The sequence below is a fragment of the Chenopodium quinoa genome, unplaced genomic scaffold (genome assembly GCF_001683475.1).
Source record: "Chenopodium quinoa cultivar QQ74 unplaced genomic scaffold, ASM168347v1, whole genome shotgun sequence".
NCBI classification, from domain to species: domain Eukaryota; kingdom Viridiplantae; phylum Streptophyta; class Magnoliopsida; order Caryophyllales; family Amaranthaceae; genus Chenopodium; species Chenopodium quinoa.
Genome location: NW_018744855.1, coordinates 229,809 through 252,778, shown reverse-complemented (window position 1 = coordinate 252,778; position 22,970 = coordinate 229,809). Strand labels below are relative to the sequence as shown.

Genomic DNA, 22,970 nt, shown 5'->3' with positions numbered 1-22,970 from the left:
TATGAAGGGTAAAATGACATAAATCATAGGGATTATAAAACCAAGTATAAAGTAGTAACACTAATACATGTTTTTAATAATGAAAGCGACTCCAAATAAAGCTTAATTTGGTGACAGTACAAAATATTGATCTATGAACAGAAGCATGCATGTATGCATGCATACCTAGCTACAGCCTAAAAATTGTCTTGGCATAAGTAGGTCTAAATTAACATATGCATCCTTCTTTAACACGCATAGATTTATCAGAGAATCTTAACTTAAATTAATTAGCCTTTTTCAGTTTTGGCTTTTTCTCTAGTTTGACTTGTTATATTCATACTTTGGATATTACGAGTAATATTAGCTACGTTTGTACCACTTTGTTTGTTTGACTATGTGACTACTGTCTTTTCTATGTATTCTCGATACCTAATCTAAATTTTACTCGTATTAGCGTTGGAATTTTGGTACTTAGTGTGTGTACTATTAGTTGTTGTCACGATCAATTTTTTTATTGGACTCACTCCTTATGGTTATGACAGAGGATGGGCATGCTATAGCTAATACTCCGTATATAATTTGCAAGGTGGTTCCAACAATCGAGGGCCAACAAGAATAACATATATAGATCATTATTTAATGGACTTTTACCTTGGTTTATACGGAGTACTTTATAATAGCTACGTAGTAATTTAGTTCAGTAAAGTAGACTCGTTCGTGTAAGGGCCTTCAAAGGCCTTATTAGTAGCTTATGTCCAAAACAAATAATATAGGATTGAATGGTTGGTTTAGCTTATGATGTTTGGTTAGATATTGGGCGCAAATCCCTGATCTATATCATCTAAGGGCCAATCTACATTTTACTAATTTATTTTAACTGTGCGTGAGATTGAAACGCCTTCTAGCAATCAGCTTTCATTATTCGTATATATTTGTAGAATTTGCTAATATAATCATCCACCCAGTGATAATAATAGATAAAGGTTGATATTATTCAGTAGATCGTCATATAATTAGTTCATATGCATGCTATAGATATAAATTAATCGTTAACATTGATTAAAAAAATAAAAAAAAGGGTTTTTAAAAAATTGGTATATAGTGAGGTGTAGCATACATTTTGTTTGTTAAATTAAAGAAAGAAAACTTAAAAAACACAAGTAGCATCTAGCACATTATTATGCTTGAAGATTTAAGTATGAGATTCTATGTGACGATAAAGGAATTGAAATAATATAAGAAAGGATAACTGATGATAATGAGAATGTATATCTTAGCATGTTGCCTGAAACCAGAGCCACAAGAATGTTACGCATAACCCCACTGTTCGTTGTTTGCTGCTTGCAATGCCAAATTCGTCGACCATTCCATTAACATGATGTATCATTTTGGATTTTCATGACATCAACCTATCTTAAATTATACAGTACTTCATATTTTGTTTCTTACACAGAATGTCAAATTATTGTTTCAAAAAAAAAAAAGAATGTCAAATTATATATATACGAGCAAAGTAAGCCAAAAACACAAGGATATATATATGTCTAATAACCCAAAATGGTTGCGCACAAAGGAATTTTGTCGTGTGATCTAACAAACTATCTAATTATTGTGGTTGAATTAAGGACAAATTGTATTTAGTTTTTGCTCCACATAATATAATGCTAGTATATGAGTAAAGTATTAATTCAGTAACTTCAATGAGAGACCCAGATACACAAATTATAATTCTGTAATCAAAATATTTACAAGTAAAAAAATTTGCTAATTATTTCTATTAAAATGATACAGCTAAGGTATTCTAGGGACCAATCTGACAAGGCAACTGTTTAAACATTGTTAAATACAAATATTTAAATTGGTCTCTAACTTTCAATCAAGTCGTTGTAGTATAGTGGTAAGTATTCCCGCCTGTCACGCGGGTGACCCGGGTTCGATCCCCGGCAACGGCGCTTTGTTTTTATTTTTATCATTTTTTTCTATTGAACTTTTCGTTGGAACATACTAGCATAGATTACTGTTTTATACCCTTTTTTTTATTATTATATTATATATTACTGTTTTATACCTAATGCTGCATAATAATATGGCATTTATTCATTTAGGATGTTAACAATATGCTCAAATTGGAGAATTCAGACTGTATCAGCAGTCTAATACGTTGTGCTGAGCAATTGCATCCACAATGGTACAATCTTCGTAAAATTGGTACTTTTAAGTAAATTCAAGTAATTTTTTGTTTTGAAAACGTAAATTTCTTTGCTTTTATACTCCAAAACTCAATTAAGTATATAAAATTTAGGGATGAACATAAGAAGTAGAACCTAATTGAATTTTGACACTAATCTGCCTACTGTAAACTTTTTAGATCTACAGTATAAAACCAAGCTGGGCCAAGCCTTGTGAATACAAGCCCAGTCTCCAAAAAGGCTTTTATTCCACTGTAATAAAAAGCATAGGCCCAAATAAAATCAAAAATAAGAAAAAGGAATGGTAAAACGTGTCTTCTTCTTATCCAATCATATTCATCATCCTATGACAGACAATCTGATATTGTTTGGAGGGAAAATTAACCAACCTTCTACTCTAATAATTCTCCAATCAAACTCAAATTTAAATCAAAAGGCTTGAATTTAGTACAAATCAAAAAATTATGGCAACTTGTTCGTTTTCCTTACTACCACCTAAATCAAATTACAACAAAAATTCAAATTCCTCAATTCCAATTATTTGTCAATTGGAACAAAAAAATCCCAAGAATGTACTTTTCTTAGGTAATTTAAAATTTTTGATTTCATGAATGTTTTAAAAAATTATATTTTGAATTGGGATCACTTATCTTTAATTGGGTGTTGCATAAAAGATAAATTGATTATTGTTAGTTGGTAAATGCAGAGTCAAAGAGGTTAAAGGCATGGGTTTCTACAGCATTAGCAGCAGCTGCAGTTGTGAGTTTGAGTACTAGCTTCCCTGCTTTGGCTGATTTAAACAAATTTGAAGCCGAAATGCGAGGCGAATTAGGGATTGGCTCTGCTGCTCAATAGGGTTCTGCTGATTTAAAGTCTGCTTTTCTTCTTTGATCATATTTTTTCACTTGCAATTTTTACTGTCAAAATTTGGAGTTGGTTGAATTAATTGATATCTTCCTCTTTTTGTTTTGGTTGGTTGCAGAAAAGCTGTTCATGTCAACGAAAATTTCAGGTACTGTAACAAAAATTTATCTTTCTGTCTGAATATAATTGTCACATTACTAGTCTAGTGTTCAAATTACGCTATTGACATGACTATTAATTTTTGATGAATGATTAGTTGCATTCAGTTGGTGGGAATGGTGGGATCATTCATTGTTAACTCTTATAAGCTCTAGTCAAAAGATTTGAGCTTTTCTTGTTTTATGTGTACATAATACATTATAATCTGTGATTGTAATACAAGTGAATATTCAAGACTACAAACCTTAAGCAGGAGAAGTGGAAAAAATGTGATACTGATGTTATAATGTATACTTTGCAGAAGGGCAAATTTCACATCAGCAGATATGAGGGAATCAGATTTTAGTGGATCTACATTTAATGGTGCTTACCTTGAGAAAGCTGTTGCTTACAAAGCCAATTTCACTGGTATGTTTCAATACTTCAATTCATCAATTGGTTTACTACATTAAGGATACAATCTTACATACATTACTGCTTCATTGCATTGAACTTGCAGTATCTAGTCCTAGTGAATCAGTTAACTAATAAATCACAAACTGGTGTATGTTCAATTGGACTGATTGACGCGGTCATACTTGTACCTTTTACAACTTATTTGAACTCAATCACCCTGCTTTAGCTACCTGGTGTGAATTCAGTCTAGTGTGAATGTCTTTTGTGCCGTAAAATCATCAGAAGAAAAGTAATTATAGTCTTCTACTCTTCTCAATTACTATAGATGTTTACTTGGACTAATTGACATGGTCACCTTTTACAACTTATTCAAATCCAATCAACCTGCATTGGCTATCTTAAGTTAAGGTGATTCTATCTTAATTAGTTGTTTGCAAGATATTATAAGTCGCCCATAGGATAATTAAAAGAAAAGAAATTATGGTCTTTCCAATAGTTAAAGATAGTAAAACTCTACCATATCAGACAAGAATCTCCTGCATTCTTGAATTAGACATTTTGGTGGAATTTGATAAACTGATGTCAAAATTTTCCCAATTTCCAGGTGCTGATTTTAGTGATACGCTGATGGATCGTATGGTAAGCTACTGTCTTACTGATCATGGACTATTGTAGATCATTTATATTCTCTAGAGAATTCAAACTATAAACTTGTCACCTTGTTCTGTTTCAGAAGTCTGACAGTTATCCAAATCATGCTAATTGTTCGAGATTTAGCTTCTGCTTTCATTAAACTAAAACTTGATTTTGTAAGGATGAGGTTTTTCTCTGCGTATTCAAGCAGGTTTTCTTAAAATTTCAGGTCCTAAATGATGCAAATCTTACAAATGCTGTCCTTGTAAGATCAGTCCTTACTCGAAGTGACCTTGCTGGTGCCATCATTGAAGGTGCTGATTTTAGCGACGCTGTTCTTGACTTACCTCAGAAACTGGTAAACCTCCTTTTTTCACACCAAAGGACTCGAATGAAGGAAGAGCCGGCGGCAAACATTACATGCTTATGCTTCTAAAGGTTTCTTTTGAGTTTATTTAATGGTTGAATACTGCTTAATTTCTATGTGTCCTGTACAGGCTTTATGCAAGTATGCAAGTAGAACAAATCCCATGACAGGAGTAAACACGAGGGTAAGTCTAGGTTGCGGAAACAAGAGAAGAAATGCATATGGTAGTCCATCTTCTCCCTTACTAAGCGCTCCTCCTCAAAAGATGCTTGACCGCGATGGATTCTGTGATTCTGAAACTGGCCTTTGCGATGCAAAATAATCTGGTAATTTTCAGAGTACAAGAGCAAGAATTCTGTTTTAATATGTAAATATAGGTTGCTTTGTTAGAAAGACCAAAATTTTCATGTGGAGCATATGTAGTTCAGATAATTTGTAGCAATCTCTTTTAGATACTAATTCAAATTGCAAATCATATGTTGAATACAAAGTAACAATTCCACTGAAAAGAACTTCAATTGACACCTTGGATTATCATTTGAGCTGAATTTTTGTCAATCCAATTGAAACCAGAAATAATATATGCATTGAATAATCAAAAAAATTTGTTCATTAATTTGCCTTTTCAATGTATATTTACCAACATCAAACTTGTATCATAGCCAAAAAAAAAAAAAGGAAACAGCTACCACATTAGATATTGCCTGAAATTCCTTTCCAAATAACACAAAACAAATACTAGTAAAACTTAACATAGTTAACAATACAATGGAATAGAATTGTCAGGAATAATGCGGTAACGCAAGCCTTAAGACGCAAAAACTAAAACCATTACAAAAGTTTTAACATGCAACTAATTTCTATCAATGAATGAATCTAACATAGAAAAGAATAATCATCTTGAATCTCTGTCTCCAAATCTCCTATTAGGGTAAATAACCACGATGAGATCTGCCCTTGTTGAGATTACCATTTTTATCCCTCCAAGGACAAAACTGAGGAGCCTGCAAAGCCAAAACTGTAACTCTTCCTTGTTCATCAGAGAAATCGCCAACATCAGAAGTAGTCTTCCTTTTCTTGACAGGAGGCTCTTGTACACTTTTCTCTCGTACACTCGTCTCTCGTACACTCGTCTCTTGTACACTCGTCTCTTGGACTTCCTCAAGACTAACAGTCCTCTTATCAGTCGTAGGCACTCCACTTCCAAACCCATCAGGAAAATCGCGAACAGCAGAAACCTTCCTCCTCTCATACATGACAGAACCAGTCTGTCCAAATCCATCAGGAAAGTCGCGAACAACAGAATTCAAGCCCTTCATCTACTCATTGTTATCATCATCAACGAACTCGAATTCGTACTCGAAATCATCAACATTAACAAGTCCATTAACGAAATCTTGTTCGAAATCCTCCTCTGACGAGATAGCACCAAACCCTTGAAAAGAATCAACTTCACCAAAATCAATGGCTGTTTGATGTTCAAATTCATCAACGTTTTCTGTGGATATCATAATCTCGTGATTATAAAGATTATCATAAATGTAATAATCATCAATGTATTGGGGCTCTTCTTCTTCGGAAGAAAAAACAAGAGGTTCATAAATATGGGGGTTGTGATTATTGTTGTTATCTTCATCTTCATCTTCATCAACAAGACATTCTTCGAAATCAGAAGGGTATTGGGGTTCTTCTTCGTCGTCCCAAACATCAAAACCATTACCGACCGCCATTATAAAAATGATAGTGAATAGATGAGTAGGGTTTTCAATTTTGGAAGGGAAAGTTGTTGGGGAAAATATATATTATATATATATATATATAATATATTATATAATATATTATATATATATATATAGGAAGACAGAGGATGGACTTCCTAGTAAACTAAACCGACTTGCTAGTTCTACTTCATTGCTTGGGATCCAAGTTTATGCTTCTCTAATTTTGGAAACACGGTTATTACCAATTTTATTTTACAGCTTGTTTCAATCTTCCGGGATTCTGTTTTTCATTTTTTTTTTTCAGTACTCTAAAGTACAAGAATTAAATATGGAAAAAGTGGTTTAAGCTTTGAAATGCTAGCTATAAATTTAATTTGAGACATGTGTATGTAGTTACTAGAGTATGGAGTACTACTTGATTATATTAGTTATCTTGTCTGAAGGTGATTAAAGGGTCGTAATCTTCTACATTATTGGATTTGGGTCAAAAGATATTTAAGGGTCTTTTTGTTTTAGGATAGAGTTAGATTGAGTATCAAATCAAATTATTTTGTCATCGGAAATTACCACATGTGTTATTATTATACATATTCTTACATAACCATTTATTTCTTTAAGGAACACATATGAAATAGTTATAAAAACAAATTATTTCGTGTTTTTGACAAATAACTTTGATTGTTTCAAAATGCTTCTATAAAAACTGTCCGTAACACTCCTTTTCTAAGTACGTAGTATTTTTTTATTTTTATTTTTATTCTAAGTTATAATGTTACAAAAGGTCAACTAACTCCTTTTCCAAAATCAAAGGAGCTATTAACTTCTACAAGTTTCAGATATAGGGACCCTAGTTTGACCTCACATAATTATTAAGTCATTCATATTATTCTAAGTTCACCGATCCTCCTCATAATAAACTACGAGTAGTAAAAAGTAATACATCCCTCAAGTCTCTAATCTAACTTTTACGTGATTTGACCTTTGAAAATTTTCATAATTATTAATTTATAGTTAAAAAAAGTTTGTTGATGACATATTAGCTTAGCTACTTAATCAATGGTGATATAAGCCAAGACGAATGCAAATTGAAACACTTGTTAATTTTCAACCTTAATTGTTACTATAAATGTACATAGCTACGTATATAACTATTTGTACAACCAAAAAACACAAGGCCAAACATGGAGACATGGTTGATCATCATAGTTTCACTTTGCTCCTCACTACTAGTTAAGCCCTTGCTTATTTTTCTTACATCAATATTCAACACCATTGTTAAAACCATAAATCATCTCCCTCTTCCACCAGGACCCACCATATCTCCCTTTACTCTTATGTGGAAGTACTCATCCTTACATGGGCCGGTTCCTCTAGTAAAGCGCCTTCGTTTTAATTTTGGCCCAATATTAACCTTATGGGTGGGTTCTCGTCCAACCATTTGGTTAACCGATCCATCTTTAGCCCACGAAATACTCGTTAAAAATGGTGCTAACACGGCTGATATGTTAATGTCACATCCTACCCATATTATATTCAATAGCAACCAACATACTGTAAGCTCCGCGGCGTATGGGCCTACTTGGCGAGCCTTACGCCGCAACTTGGCCACCCACTTTTTGAGCCCAGCCCATATTAAATCCTTTTCTACTGTCCGTAAATGGGCTGTGGAAATCCTTATTCACAACCTTGAGGCCCGTTCTAAAAATGGGAGCCCAATCCAAGTTCGAGAACATTTCCTTCAATCCATTTTCCACCTACAATTTGCAATGTGTTTTGGTCTTCTTTTGAATGAAGCCCAAATCAAAGAGGTACAATCAATCAGTAGGCGAATATTATTGGGCTTGCCGAGTAGGAAGTTCAATATCCTCAGTGCATGCATGGCCTAAGTGAAAATTTACACTACACCCTGGTGTAGCTTTGTTACCTACACCCCCTCCCCAAGTCACGTCATTTTTGTTCTTTTTTATGTTTACTTTTTTTTTTCCCTCTTTTGTTATATACCATTGCAAGTTAATTCAATATTTTGAGTTTCAATTCCGTGTAAAAATTATTGTACTCGTATAAAACAAAGAGTGTGAAGAGATTTCCATGGTATCAATTATAATAAAGCAATTGGTGATCCTTTGTTTCAAAAAAAAAAAAAAAACAATTAATAAATCACAAGAAATCAACTCAATAAGCAAATTGCAAGTCTAATCGAAGCAATTACAAACAAATTACAGTTGTTATGGCAGCGGTGGTGGCGAGATGATGGTTTTATGTGACAGCGATGATAGTGGCGACAACGAGACAATAGTGGTCGTGTGGTAATGAGGCAACAATGATTATTGTGGCTTAATTAGTTGAGTGGGTTAGAGGGGGAAAGTGCAAAGGATTAAGAAACAGGGAAAATATAAAGAAGCTCAAATCACCATTGATAAAGCTTGCTACTTATTTTAATGAGAATTGTATATTTTTTAAATTTTTTTATAAACAGTATACTCGTATAATTTTATAATTGAACATATAATATTTTTAAAATGAACATATTTATTTAATAGTTGTAAATGAACATACAATTATATAATTGAACGTATAATATTTCCAAAATGAACATATTTATTTAATGGTTGTAAATGAACATGCAATTATTTATAATTGAACATATAATATTTTAAAAATGAACATATTTATTTAATATTTGTAATTGAAATATTTCAAAACTGAACATATTTATTTAATAGTTGTAAATGAACATACAATTATTTATAATTGAACATTTAATTAAGGAGCATTATCATTGATGAAAAATGTATAAAATTTATAATTTTTGTACTTGTTATTGAAAATTTTTGAAGGTAGCACACACTCCTTATTGTAATTGTATGTAAGAATCATTTCCATGACAACTACAATATAGCACACGCTCTTATTGAAATTCCTTATTAAATTTGTAAAATTAACTACTTCATGATATAATTGGTGCTTTAATTAGTAGTATAAATATATGTTTATCATATATCAAAATTCTAATAAATGTATCTTAATATGCAATTGATCATATAATATTATGTGATTGAACATTTATCAATTAAAAATGAACATTTAGTCATTTATCAAAGAAGTTTCCACTTCAAAATATAAAAAAAACGAACATTAATATGTGAATGATCATGTGCTAATATATAAATGAATATTAATTATATTAATAATCTATTAACATGTGAATAACATCGTACTAATATATAAATGAACATTTACCAAATTAAAAATGAACATTCATAAAAAATAGAACTTTCCACTACGAACTAAATTTACAAATCTATACTCATATGAAATAGATTAAATTATCTTGAAATTTGTGACAATTATACTCTTTTTTTAAAAAAATTTTGAGTCCAGCAATTTTATAAACTAATAACACACCACAAATTTACTTTTTTCCCCATTTTTTTTTAAAAAAAAATAAAATTATATCATCATACTTACGTTGATACATTTTCAAGCTGGATGTTTCTTTTATTTTCATGAAAACACAATTGCAACAAAAACCAATAAAAAAAAACTAGGACATTATACTTGTGTTTTCATTTCAAAAATCAACAAAAACACTCACAATTTCGATTTTTGACTTTGCTTTGGTATTTTTTTCCAGCGATTGTGTAAATTTGTCTCATATATTAGACATTGTGCTTGACTATTATAGAGAATTATAACTTTTTACTGAAATTTATTAGCAAATATTGAAGATTTTGATGAGAAAGAAAATGGGGAAATAAAATGCAAAGAATGAAGAGAGAGAATTTGAATGGTGGTTCATTTTTTTTTAGTGTAGTGTATGGGGTATAGATGGTTACTGTAGCAACTTGCAAGTGGATAATATATGGGAAGTGAGGAGTTAGTGGGAGGAAGGGTAAAACGGTACCGTTTTGCATGGGGGTGTAGGTAGTAGACCCTACACTAGGGTCTAGTGTTCACTTATTATGGCCTAAGTTGACAAAGATTTCGGGCGATGGGCCGAAATCCAAAACCTAAGAAAGGAGCTCGATGAGGTGTACCTTCGTTTAATCGAGGCCCGAAAAGAAATAATAAAAAATGAGAAGGAAGAAAAAATGGTACAATATTGTTATGTTGATTCTTTATTAGAGTTGGATATTCCAAATGAAGATGTAGAGGGAGGGGTAAGAAAATTGATGGATAATGAAGTGGTAAGTTTGTGCAATGAGTTTATTAATGCTAGTACAGATTTACCTACAACTGAGTTAGAGTGGACCATGGCTAATTTAGTTAAATACCCACAAGTACAAGCCAAACTAGTGGAAGAGATCAAACTAGTTCTTGGGCCCGAGCGAAGGTCCAATGTTCTAAAGGAAGATTTGGATCATATGCCCTTTTTAAAGGCCACTATATTAGAAGTCCTACGACGCCACCCCCCGGCCCACATGGTTATACCCCATCGGGCCGGGTTGGATATTGAAATTGGTGGGTATATGATACCCAAGAATGCGGCTATTAATGTCTTGGTGGCAGACATTGGGCGTGACCCGAATGTGTGGGAGGCTCCAATGGAGTTTAACCCGGATAGGTTTTTGGTGAAGTCCGGTTTGGGTCAGGACGAAAAAATTAGTGTAAGTTTTGATGTGGCTGGGAGGAAAGAGATCAAAATGATGCCTTTTGGAGTAGGAAGAAGGATGTGCCCGGGGAATGTGTTGGCTAGGAAGAATTTGGAATACATGGTGGCTAATTTAGTTTGGCATTTTGAGTGGAAAGCAATTGATGGTGAAGTTGTAGATTTGGATGAGAAGGAAGTGTTTACAATTATGATGAAGAATCCTTTGAGGGCCTTAATTTCACCTAAATTATGAGACACTTCATTCTTGCTTGTCAGCTAAGTCTTAGCTTAGTGGTCAAAATAAGCATTTAGATCAATAAAGAGTGATACATAACGAGGTATTGTGCGTTTGCTTTGGGTTCTAAACATAATATATACTCCAAATGTTATTGTAAATTGAAGAAAATCTTTACTCATGATTTATTATTATACTATGTAGTTGATTATTGAGATTTTTCTAAAATACTGTACTATTTTTAATTTTCGCCAGTCTCTTAATTCTATAATATACCTATAACATACTTGTATTTGTAACAATTGCGCCACCCACATCATAGTATTAATTGATTGACAAAGTAGAGTAAACGTAAAATTCAAAGACACCAAAATTGAAACTTTATAATGTCTACTAATGAGTTGTCCTACATTTGAGAAATGTACAAAAACTACCATAGGCTTAAGAGTTAATCTTTCTATTAAATTGTATTAATTGAATTTTAATTTCTTCATTGTTAAGGAAGTACTATCCTTAAGACTATTTGTAATCAATATCTGTTATATAAGCCAACGGCTTATTTAGGTCTTTTGAGAGTAAGAGGTTGAGTCAGATTAGGTGAGATTAGATTATTTGTTGATTTATTTAGAATGTTAATCCGTTGTTGTACACTTTAACTTGTAAGACTTGATGACAAAGTCAAGTAAAGAAACAAAAAGTGGGGAAAAAGAAAAATGTCGGGGTTAATGACTGCGCCTCAAGCATAAACTGTAGTAAATGTGTCCTATTAGTCTATCAACTTACTAATTATTTCTATAACATCTTCAAAATAAATTACTATTATTTTTTTTATTTAAATAATGTCCGACATTATTTGATCACTCACTCTCAAGCAAATCATGACGGCCTGATATGTTATATCCCATCTTCAATAATAATGTTTCCATTTATAATTCTTCATACATTAAATCATTTGGTATTTCACTTAGCTTGTTCTTTTCGTACACCAATTTGTTATCAATATACGAAGTACGAATGATGTATATAATACTTCGTACTTCTTTGACAGTTGAAAGTTGAGAGGTTGTATCTATATTCTAAGACGGATCGAAAAATGTGCAAACCATAATCATTTGTATCAGCTAGTATTATTTTTGTCTAATATAGGCTTGTTGTGTGTATATGAGTTTAAAAGTATAATTTCAGACATTTGATTACTATTATTTTATCATGCTAATGAAATACGTAAGAAAAATTTATTTTTAAACAATCAACTTTAGTAATTAAACAAATCACTTCTCAACAATATAACGTATGACAAATTACCGCAATAAAATCAACTCTAGTTAGTGTGCCGTATTGTTAATCCTTCAATGAAGTGCACTGTTCAATTATAAAAGTGTATGATCTACTCTTTAGTCTTTACTACAAATACTATGCAATATTACTATCTACATAAAAAAAAGAGGATGTGATTCTTTGGGACTTTACTAAGTGCCAAGTGGATAAAATGTAATTGGATAAAATAGATGGACCCATGTAATAAAATTAGAAAGCTTTGAAGGACATAAAAATGAAGATGTTTCAGGCACTCACATGGAGGTGCTGCTACACATGAGAAAAATCAAATGATATTATCTTTCTTAGTCTTCAAACAATATATTGCATTCTAAATTAAAACTTGAAGTAACTCCTAATTAATCTTTTACACTCATAATTTCACATAATGAGGCTCCTTAACTTTCTAACCCCATTATAATATACAAGTAATATATATGGCCTCCTATAGCTATAGCATACTTATTAGTGTGTTTAGGTTAATACTTTTCTTTTTTTATGACTATTTGATTTTGGGGTCCTAATAGTTTCCAGTGTAATAATTATGTTCTTTTCATAATACATATTTATCCACTTAACTAACTATTTTTATTTTTAGCTGTTAAATTTGAATGAAATAAATTGTTGAAGTAATCCAAAAAAAATTCATAAATTAGGCAATTAGCTCTATTGGTTATCAAGGATTTTGCTAGTTGTTATGGATAATAAATTATTAAGGCCGGATTTTTTTTTCTATTAGGTTTACAATTTTCTAATAAATAATATACTAAATTCTTTTACATATTTTTTTTAAATTAAACTATTCAATCTCTACTCTCCTCAATTTTATCTGTTAGAGTTTTATTGAAATTTTGATTTATCGAAGGTTATGACAACTCGGACATATCGACTGAGACAACAACCGAGTGTATGTAATTTAACACCCGTTCGTGTTATCATATATGCTATCCTTCATAGTGCTCATGTGCAAAGACGTAAGGTGGAGAATTTAATTCAGAGAGTATTTATACACATGCATGTAGGTTGTAGGATGGACACACCCTAGAAAGGTGATGGTATTTTGTTATATGCATAGTACATAGTCTATTGGTGATCATGCCCTTGTTTATTGCTTTTCCAAATTAATATATCTCACTCCTGTATGCGTGAAACGAAAGGACATAAAATATAGCTAGCTTACTTTCTTTCTTTTCCTTATTCCACAAGTGAGTGTAAAACAAGGGAAAACCCAAAATATAGCGAAACTGGAACTCAACTTTGATGGGAATAGCCTAGCAATCAAGCATGCTTGTCAAACTTAGCCATTATATTTTAAAGATTAAGTTTTAGGTTACAACATCTTATACTAATTTATTGCTTAACATTAAAATGCTATTTGAAAAAAATACTCTAGATCGACGTTTATATTTTATGTTCTTGTTTTAATTTGATTGTACACATTTGTCAATATTTATCATTGACTATTTACATCTCTATTAATAGAAATTATATCCGATGTTTTTCGAAAATTCACCATGAAATATCAAACAAGACTTCACGTTATTACATTGGTTCTTACATATAGTGAATAATTTAGAAATTTTCCCAAAAACAACGCCCTTAAAAACAATCGACTCTAATTGAAATACTCCATAACATACTTAGTCATTGTGAAACCACCTCATACAAAATTTTGCCAAATACAATATTATCCAAAGCTATAAAATAATTATAAATTTAAGAGTTGGAATACTTTATAGCCTAATTAATTAACCACAATGTCTCTGATTTGAGCACGCTCAATGATTGTGTCAAACAGCCAAAATGAGATCGTAGCACTTACATTTAAATTAAACTTTTTTGGTATTAATTTGTCCGACATTGCTTAAAAGCAATTGATTGATTCAGATGCTTGACTTCAACCTAAGTAAGAGGATTCTACTGGGTCTTCTTCTAATAAAGGATAAACAATCATTATGTTAGCTCATACTATAATCTAATTTTGGCCCACTTTTTTTTTTCCACAATATTTTCTAGCCATTTATATAAAGTTTGCGGTCCATTAAGAATTCTGGGTCACACATTAAATGCATATGCATGAATCTATACAGCATGCAATGGTGTATATTTTTATTTTTTCCCAAGTGCCAATGAAATAAAAATAATAGAGTTTGCTAGAGCCTAAAACTTGTGCATATACATGTATATATTTGTTTTCTAGGAGAAATGAAGCTTAATATTACGAGGATGAAGAGCGAAGATTGTTTCATCGTTCAAGAATCATAACTTCACTCAGGTATGTCGTCGCTCTTCGATCGAACAGTAAAAGAAGATATATGCAGCTTCAGCTTCTTTTTCTTGAATGTATAGTGTACATTAGTTTTTGTACAAACATTATTCGAAAGTATGTATGCCGTTTATAATTTATTTCGATGCCCAAAAAAACATTTATATATGCTGCCGTTTTAATTTTGCTATCAAATTAGTACCTTTTTTTTTTCTTGCATTATTCTGCTATAGCTATAATGCTATATCCTATCTTCTTCTTCATTTGGATCAGTAGTACTTGAAGCATGCTAGCTATGGTATGCATTCTTATAGATGATTATGTAGCGCGATAAGACAAACTTTTCTTTAGAGAACCAAATAATGTTGTTGACAACTTGGAAGTAGTCACATTACGTAAATGTATTATGTATGCGTATGGTTGATAGATTATAAAAACATATTCTTAGACTTCAACTATTAGTTTATTTTTTGGTTGAATTTGTCCTTTAACATACAATGATACAATTTCCAAAGGTTTTATGTTTTTGAAGGACTTGCATGCATGTTGAAATCCAAGCTTCAGCTACCCATTAATTAGACTATGCTTTGAAATATATTGCCGAAAACTCAAGAATATAGAAACCTTTAGCAGACCTAATATATTATACTCCGTACTTACTAAAATAATGGCTAGCTATTTGTTGTAGCGAACACATACATGCACCTAGTGCTGTACTTGATAAGTGCGTGCGAAACTTATACACTTCATTTTAACATATGTATATATATGATCTCAACTAGTGTCGTAATTTAACCAACATACTTCCTCCGTTATTTTATTATTGCACCACTTGCCTTTTTAGGAAGTTTCACAAATATTGCACCATTTCCTCTTTAGGAAAAAAATTATTTGTGTTCACATTATAAATACCCAACATACCCTTGCTTTTTCACATTTACTTTTTAATTTATCAATATGTCACATGGGCAATTTTGTATTTTTATCTTTCTCTCTCCTACTTTTTTCCACTATCAAAATATTTGTACCCAACCCCTATGGTGCAATAATAAAAAAACGGAGGAAGTATTATTCTTTGGATCTATAGTTTTATTTATATATTCGAAACTAGATACATTAAAGGTGAACATGATGATATAGTATAGCTTGTATGATATGATTCATGTTTAAAAACCACGAAGTATTCCGTATATTTCAACAAGGAAAATGGTGCAATCTTAAGAGGCTACTATTAAGCTCATAGCTAGGTTTTTAAATTTTAAATTACAGTCATTACGTTATAGTTCACAACCTTAGCTTTATAATACACCGCAAGGATTGTTGGCATTCCTATATTTATGATTTATTCTTAGCTTTCATTGAAGTCTTTAACAACATAGACGTTAAAATTACCTGATCTCTTTATTCAGGCAATTATTTACTTCTAAATTTATAAATCAACTGCACAAAGGCAATTTTAAATGACAATTTAGTAAAGTTAATTAGACAGGTGACATATATAAACCAAACGAAATGATATAAGTAGACCAACCAATTCGTCTTTGAACATCAATATGAGTACAAGTTTGTGTCCCTTGAAACTAAGGCCTTCACTTATGTCTAAAATTAATATATCGACCATTCACTTGAAACTCATAATAAAAACACCCATGAAACTTGTAAAAACCTCTTAAATTGGAAAATAAAAGTGTTGCATCATATGTATATATATAGAATGGAATACAAGGACTAAGAAACCATTACAACAAAATCAACACCGAGTATTAGTAGATCAGATGATAGAATGGAATACAAGGACTAAGAAACAAGGAATTTGATAAAACACTAGCTTAGTAAAACATAATAATTCATTTCAAATGTAAGTTAATTAAGTTTGAATAAGAATAAGTACAATCAGATATTCGTTCGTTTTGAATATGAATCCCAATAATACTTGGAAACCTTTCAATCTTCTAAAAACAGATGCTATCATCATCCAATAATAATAGGCACCACATTTCAATTCTAAGTTCACTTTGAGGACCGACCAACCCTAAGGTTGATCTCACAAATCCAATACCCTACTAATAATATTGCATTACCATGTTTATTATGTACAAGGAAACTTATCCAAGATTTCTCTTGTATGTAGTAATTGTATTCCCCTATATAATCAGTATGTATATGTATAAGATCAGGTTAATTAATTAGCATATAATATCGTAAAAGTCTTTGTTCAATTCCACATATCAATTTGGCAGCTCGAATTTGACGTTGAAGCATATTGATCTGATGATGAGGCCCCTAATTGACCTTGCTTATTGGAGTTATTAGGGCTTATCACCATGTTCATGTGCTCGGACACAGGAAATATAGGGACATTTGAGTAATTTATCTCCTTATTCGCGGCAGAAGGACCGTGTTGTTCATCTTGGCTAAGTTGAGAGGCAACAAACTTATCAAGCACCCTCCAATCCGTAACTTGATCCTCAAGTACTTGTTCCGACCCACATACATTACCATACATCGAATCAAATTGTTGTGAATGGATCATTTGGTCTTGAACGAGCAACGATGATGATAGATTCGTGCTTGTTCCATAGGGTGGCATTGAGTTACAAGTTTGCATACTAGGTTGGGGCATTTTAGGGCTTTCTAATTGAGGTAATTGAAGAAAAGGGTCATGGTGAGAAATATTGTAGGGTGCTATTTCAAGCTCTTGTTTGCAAGGGTACATGTTGTGGTGGCGTTGGTGGAAGTTAGGTGTATGATAATTATTGGGATGCTGAGGAATCCTTCTAGGAGAGTCCATATCTGGCATAAATGAGAGTTGATCGTCGTACCAACACGGCGAGTCATCTAGCTTTCGAACGGTTGCCATTCTCTTCTTGAACACCCTGCATACTACCCATCCTTCCTCCTGATAAAAGTAGTGCACAATTATATATATATATATTAGCCAACAAAGTGCATACTTCAAAATTATTTCATTTTTCTTTATGCATATAGTAGTATACTAATCCTTCCTTTCAAAAATAATAGGTCGTGTATAGTCTATGACTATATATGTTACCCAATTTAATTTGTGTAAAACGTCGTGTAACAAGGTTTTTTTTTAATTATAGTTTTACGTATTAAACTTACCTGAGGAGTTCCATTTTCATTAGTTTCAAGACGGTATTCATGCATGATCCAATCAGACTTCTGTCCATTGGGAGCTCGACCTTTATAGAAAACCAAAGTCTTTCTCATGCCAATCAAATTATGCTTAGAGTAAATAGCTTTGTCCCTTCCGGTTGCTTTCCAGAATCCGGCTTTGGTAGCTCGATTAGTCCTGGTTCCTGTTGGATATTTCTTGTCTTTATGGCTGAAGAAGTACCATTCATGCTGCTCTTCATTACTTATCTTGCATAATTCTGTTCAATTTTAAGTCCAAAATTAAAAAATAAAAATGTACGTCATTAGATTAGTAGAGTATGGTTATATGATTACATCGAGTATACTACTTTGGTGCATCTAAATATAAAGGTTCATACGTACATAACTTCATATTGTTCAATGAATAGTGTTTATTATATTTTTGCTCTATTAGAGATGGATAGAATTAAAAGAAATAAGTTGTATGTATACTTGCAAAAACAAAAAAGATTATAAGTACCTTGAAGATCCCAAGGTTCAATTTTGTAAAGATCAACATCTTTAATAATATCACACATCTTTCTTGCAGCAACTTTCTCACGGAGGTAGTAATCCACAAGTTCTTCATCAGTTGGATGGAATCTAAAGCCCGGCGGAACGTGCGACAACGTATTCATTTTATCCAGCTAGGGCAAGGACCTGCATGTTATTTCCAAAGGAGATTTAGCAATTTAATCCTACACTAGCTTTGTCAAATCATGTTAATTAAATATCAGGTTAATTCTAGTTTGTTGTCCCAATTTATGGTTAGATAGATTGTCATGCATATATTCAAGTTAAGGTTAGCAACATGCATTGCCATATGAATAAGCAATTATTGTGAAGTTTTTTTTATTAATAATGCATCATGTAGCCTTAATGCATAACTGGACATAGTTACAAATTCACTATAAAATGACTCAATTAGAGGTATATGAACTACCCTATTGCAAGAACAATTTTTCTAGCTATGTACTATTTCATAAATATTGAATGGACTGTTGACTTTTTTATAACATTTATTTGCGGCCTATACAACCAATAAAGGATTGAAAATCACGTATTGTACTGTTTTGATATGTGTATTTGTACTAATTCCTTACTAGATAAATTTTTATACAAATATTGCTACTGCTAGATCATATAGCTAGCACTTTATACATAAAATGAAGCAATTAAATGAAGCTTAAATAAAAGGGCGGGGTTTAAATAAGTAATTAAGCCTAGCATTAGGATGCATAATTCTGTCATAAGATGTGGAAGCAATTCGTGAGACTCGAGTAGTTGGCAGCCACCAATTGCACTAACACTTACAGAGGACCAAACGCATGCCAAATTAAAGCCAAAAAAAAAGAAGAAAAAAAATAGAAAAAGAAAACTTAAGAGAGTCAACCTCTTTTTATCTGGTCAAACAATTACTGTGGCAGACAAGATGATGTTGGTGAAACAAATGCAAATATTTTAACGCGCTCACCAATCACAAGTTTGTTGAAACAATCAGACAAATAAATCTTTTTTTATTGTGGATATGAACCCTTGATTTGCTCTATTGTACCATAATTTTCAACCATAAAGCTAATTAGTCTCAGTGATGACACCTCATATGCAACACAACTGTATAAGCCCTTTCTTCTCGCCTGAAAGTCAAAGAATTAGCCAATTGCTCTAGCCTTAGCTTCTCCTATCTTCGATCTTAGTGGATAAAGTGATTGTTACCAGTGATGGTTAGGATGGTGAAGCAAATGATAATCTCTCTACATTTCAAAAATGAAGTTCTTTATTTTTTGGAAAACTATATTCCAACAAGCAAAGGATACTGCGTGCTTAAATTAGTGATGTGACCTTCCCTCTTCAGTGCACTAAGCTAGTAGAATATTGGAAATTTCCAAAACCTAAAAATTAAATACCAATAGTATTTCATGGACTATATGTTTTTCCTAGAAAATTTGAAGACGGTAAGTGAAGATTAGTTGATTATAATGTTCTTATAAATAAATTAAGTAGAGTAATGACTTTGAATAGCTTTGTAATTAGAAATAGTTGTTCAAGCATAGGTAAGAGAGAAAAATTATGTTCCATGCTTTAGTATGGCTTGATTGTTGTCCTGCTTTCTCTATGTTTTGGTATGGTACTTCGTATTATTGACTTCCCTAGATAGTCAAAATTAAATGATACATGTATCGAAAATTAAAGGAAGCATGCTAACACAGATCGAAGGAGTAGTATATCATTTTTTTTATTTTATTTTTTTTATTTTTTGGGTTTTAGTTAGTTGGGGGGACCTAATTTAAAGGTATTTCCATTATTTCTTTATGCATGTTTTAGAGCATAGATACTAGAGAAAAAGATCAAATTTGAGATGATCTCTTGTTTAGGAGACATGTAGAAAGATATTTTCAACAAAATAATTACGTAGTATTACTAACTTCAATCGGAGAAAGTCTTACATTTATCATATTTTTTTTAATTTCATTCTTGCATGAGATGACCATTAATAATTAATGTATCATCATCAAAATGAACTAGATAGATAAAAAGAATAGAAGATCGATTTTTACACATTATAAATTTATGCTAGAATTTTGGCTAAATGATCAAACAAACTACACAAAAATCTTTAGCTTCCCATAGAGCTAAACTAAATATAAATACAAAGATAGATGTTGATTAAGATTAGATAATTCAATCATTCTAAATAGTTTGATTTGCATGCATGTTATAAAAATGCATGTCAACGTGATTAAGATTTGAAAGTATACCTAAAGCATCAAGATTACCCATGAAAAACATGATAGAGTAAAGCAATACAATCAAGATTAACACTTTTAAATGGTTTTTCCATAGTTATCCCTTTTGTAGACAAAGTAAAGCAGTATAAAACCAACGTCAATCACAAATATAAACCCCATGCTATACTACTACATCTCAAACAGATTGAACAAACTAGATCCTTATGAAAAGCGGAATTTCAAATACAAGGTAAAAAAGGGGTTTTTTTTTTTTTTTTTTTTCCATTCTCGGCCCATACCAAGTAATTAATAATAATGCATAAATTTCCATTTAAGGCATATTATGTGATTAGTTAAAAAGATAAATTCACATTCCCATTGAACCAGATAAAAATTACCAAAAGCTAAAAAAAGGCATTGTTGTAGCCACTCATGAAAGGAACTCAATACAAGAATGCATTTTCAAGTGTTCACCGCCATCGTTTGTTGCTACAATTTAATGATGGACATACTATTATAAGATATGATTGATTCCCATATATGTAATGTTATACAGATAGATGGATAGATAGATCGATCCAAATTCGATTCAAACCTATAGGTGGACTAACGTACTACGCGATTAACAAAAGAAAAGAAGTGATTCATCTTGCACCACCTATTTATATCCTCAAAAAATTTATCATCTCAAAGAAAGTTTATCAAAAAAATTTATAAAAAAAAAAAAAAAACAAATAATTGGACATTTAAGAAGAGGCCAAATAAAAACCCTTTCAGTTTCTTACTTAGAAGACTTCAAGTTTTCATATCATGCACCTTTGAATAATTAAGTGGATCATATTACATACATGAATCAAATATCTTCAAAATAAAAGCCGGTTTTTAATATCATTTGGTGTGTTTAAGAAAATAGAAACAAAGAAGTAGCAGCAGAGATCTCACAATTGATGATAGAAAATCTTGAAGCAAAAGCAATCACAACTATATATGGTAGAACAAGGGGAAAAAAAAAAAAGGAATAACCCAGATTATAATCGTGGTGATTATCAAAAATCTGTTATGTAATTGGTATAATATAAATTTGATGCATACAAGTATATAATTAACAAACTAGCTTAATAAGATGTTCTATCTAGCTAGATTAAGGAGATTATATATATAGGACTAGAAACGTAACCTTTTGATATGATCAGCTTTTGCACTCCACTGTACTGTATGTGCTTGAGAAGAAGAATCAAACTTTGTTCGATTGGGAAACGATCAATCACACGATGTAGTAACTGAAAAATGACACTTATTTAGAAACGGAGGGAGTAAGTAAGAATATGAAATGATCTTTTTGGCTTTCTCTTCCTCGGGAATTGAATCGAAGTAGAGAGAGGAAAGTACTGAATCTTGAGCTCTATTGGTGATGAAGAGAGAGGAGGAGAGGACGCGGGATCAGATCCCGAGGTAAGGATGGGATGGGTAGGGAAAAGAATGAGGAGAAAGAAAGAAGAAGTGAGAAAAAGGAAGAAGGAGGAGGGTTAAATAAGAAGCAAAGGAGTTTTAAAAAAGCATAAATTATGATAAAAAATGAAAAAAGCCCTAATAATAAAAACAAGGGCAGGCCAATCCCTAGGCGAAAGCTAATGTAGTCTCATTATCATTGTCATTGTACTAGCTTAGGTTATTTATATATGTATGATGTATTTGTTTCTCTCTCTTCCTTATCTTAGGATTGATTGCCGCGAAAGCTTTCGCCGCGAAAAATGGGGGATTGTGGAGGCAATGAGAAAGATATGGAGGGTGGGATGGTATGGTATGGTATGATTAAGCTTATAAGCTTAGGGCTTATATCATGGAAACATCTCTATCTTTTCATTTCTTCCTCTTACCAGCTACTGATAATGACAATAATAATATTATTATATTTATATACAAGTAATTAATACAACAAATAAATAATAATTTTTAAAAAAAAAAAAAGTAATTTTGGAGGAGAATGAAAAACGTCAGCACAGCTAGAATGGAAGTGGAGAGCTTTAGCCTTGTTAAAGCCTCTTCTTAAAGATGGTTTGATTTACAGATTTGGAATTATGAGACTTTCAGTTGAGATTATTTTTTGGTGTTTTATTATTATTTAATTGGGATAGATAATAGATGGTGAGTTGAAGTAGAAAGACTGTTGTCCTAACAAAAGCTCCAAACCCACTGGCCCTTCTACAGTCCTTGTCCCATGCCTTATTGCATCATGCAATGCTTCAACCAATCAAAATATAAATTTTACATAGCTTTTATTTCATTTTTTTGTTGTTACACTTTATTTCCCACTTTTTTGATCGAGGTTATGAGATGTCCATTGCACTATAGCTAGTGTTTTGTG

The 22,970-nt window shown here is 31.8% G+C and overlaps 3 protein-coding genes, 1 non-coding gene and 1 pseudogene across 4 annotated transcripts; 4 read left to right on the top strand and 1 right to left on the bottom strand.

The window, feature by feature from the left end:
• Nucleotides 1-1,862: 1,862 nt before the first annotated feature.
• Nucleotides 1,863-1,934, top strand: TRNAD-GUC. Its single transcript has one exon. It is a non-coding gene; the product is annotated as a tRNA-Asp (tRNA).
• Nucleotides 1,935-2,492: 558 nt separating this feature from the next.
• Nucleotides 2,493-5,267, top strand: LOC110704607 (annotated as a pseudogene).
• Nucleotides 5,268-7,492: 2,225 nt separating this feature from the next.
• Nucleotides 7,493-8,197, top strand: LOC110704655 (cytochrome P450 89A2-like). Its single transcript, XM_021882474.1, has one exon. The coding sequence runs from the start codon at nt 7,493-7,495 to the stop codon at nt 8,195-8,197; it is 705 nt and encodes a 234-aa protein (XP_021738166.1).
• A 1,803-nt stretch (nt 8,198-10,000) lies between these two features.
• LOC110704654 (cytochrome P450 89A9-like) lies at nt 10,001-11,155 on the top strand. Its single transcript, XM_021882473.1, has one exon. It carries the CDS (start codon nt 10,403-10,405, stop codon nt 11,153-11,155), a length of 753 nt encoding a protein of 250 aa, XP_021738165.1. The 5' UTR covers nt 10,001-10,402.
• A 4,728-nt stretch (nt 11,156-15,883) lies between these two features.
• Nucleotides 15,884-22,309, bottom strand: LOC110704606 (NAC domain-containing protein 7-like). The gene is made up of 4 exons (XM_021882416.1): nt 21,783-22,309; nt 18,358-18,536; nt 17,844-18,115; nt 15,884-17,619 (listed from the first exon to the last, which is right to left on the bottom strand). Exons 2-4 carry the CDS (start codon nt 18,512-18,514, stop codon nt 16,936-16,938), a joined length of 1,113 nt encoding a protein of 370 aa, XP_021738108.1. The 5' UTR covers nt 18,515-18,536; nt 21,783-22,309; the 3' UTR covers nt 15,884-16,935.
• Nucleotides 22,310-22,970: the final 661 nt, after the last annotated feature.

Excerpts from the sequence above, each read along its gene's own strand:
- LOC110704655 (XM_021882474.1), top strand. The coding sequence starts at position 7,493 with ATGGAGACATGGTTGATCATCATAGTTTCACTTTGCTCCTCACTACTA.
- LOC110704654 (XM_021882473.1), top strand. The coding sequence starts at position 10,403 with ATGGTACAATATTGTTATGTTGATTCTTTATTAGAGTTGGATATTCCA.
- LOC110704606 (XM_021882416.1), bottom strand. The coding sequence starts at position 18,514 with ATGAATACGTTGTCGCACGTTCCGCCGGGCTTTAGATTCCATCCAACT. Across the intron at positions 18,116-18,357 it reads TGAACCTTGGGATCTTCAAG|AATTATGCAAGATAAGTAAT; the intron begins GTACTTATAATC and ends AAAATTGAACAG. Across the intron at positions 17,620-17,843 it reads ATGAAAATGGAACTCCTCAG|GAGGAAGGATGGGTAGTATG; the intron begins GTAAGTTTAATA and ends TACTTTTATCAG.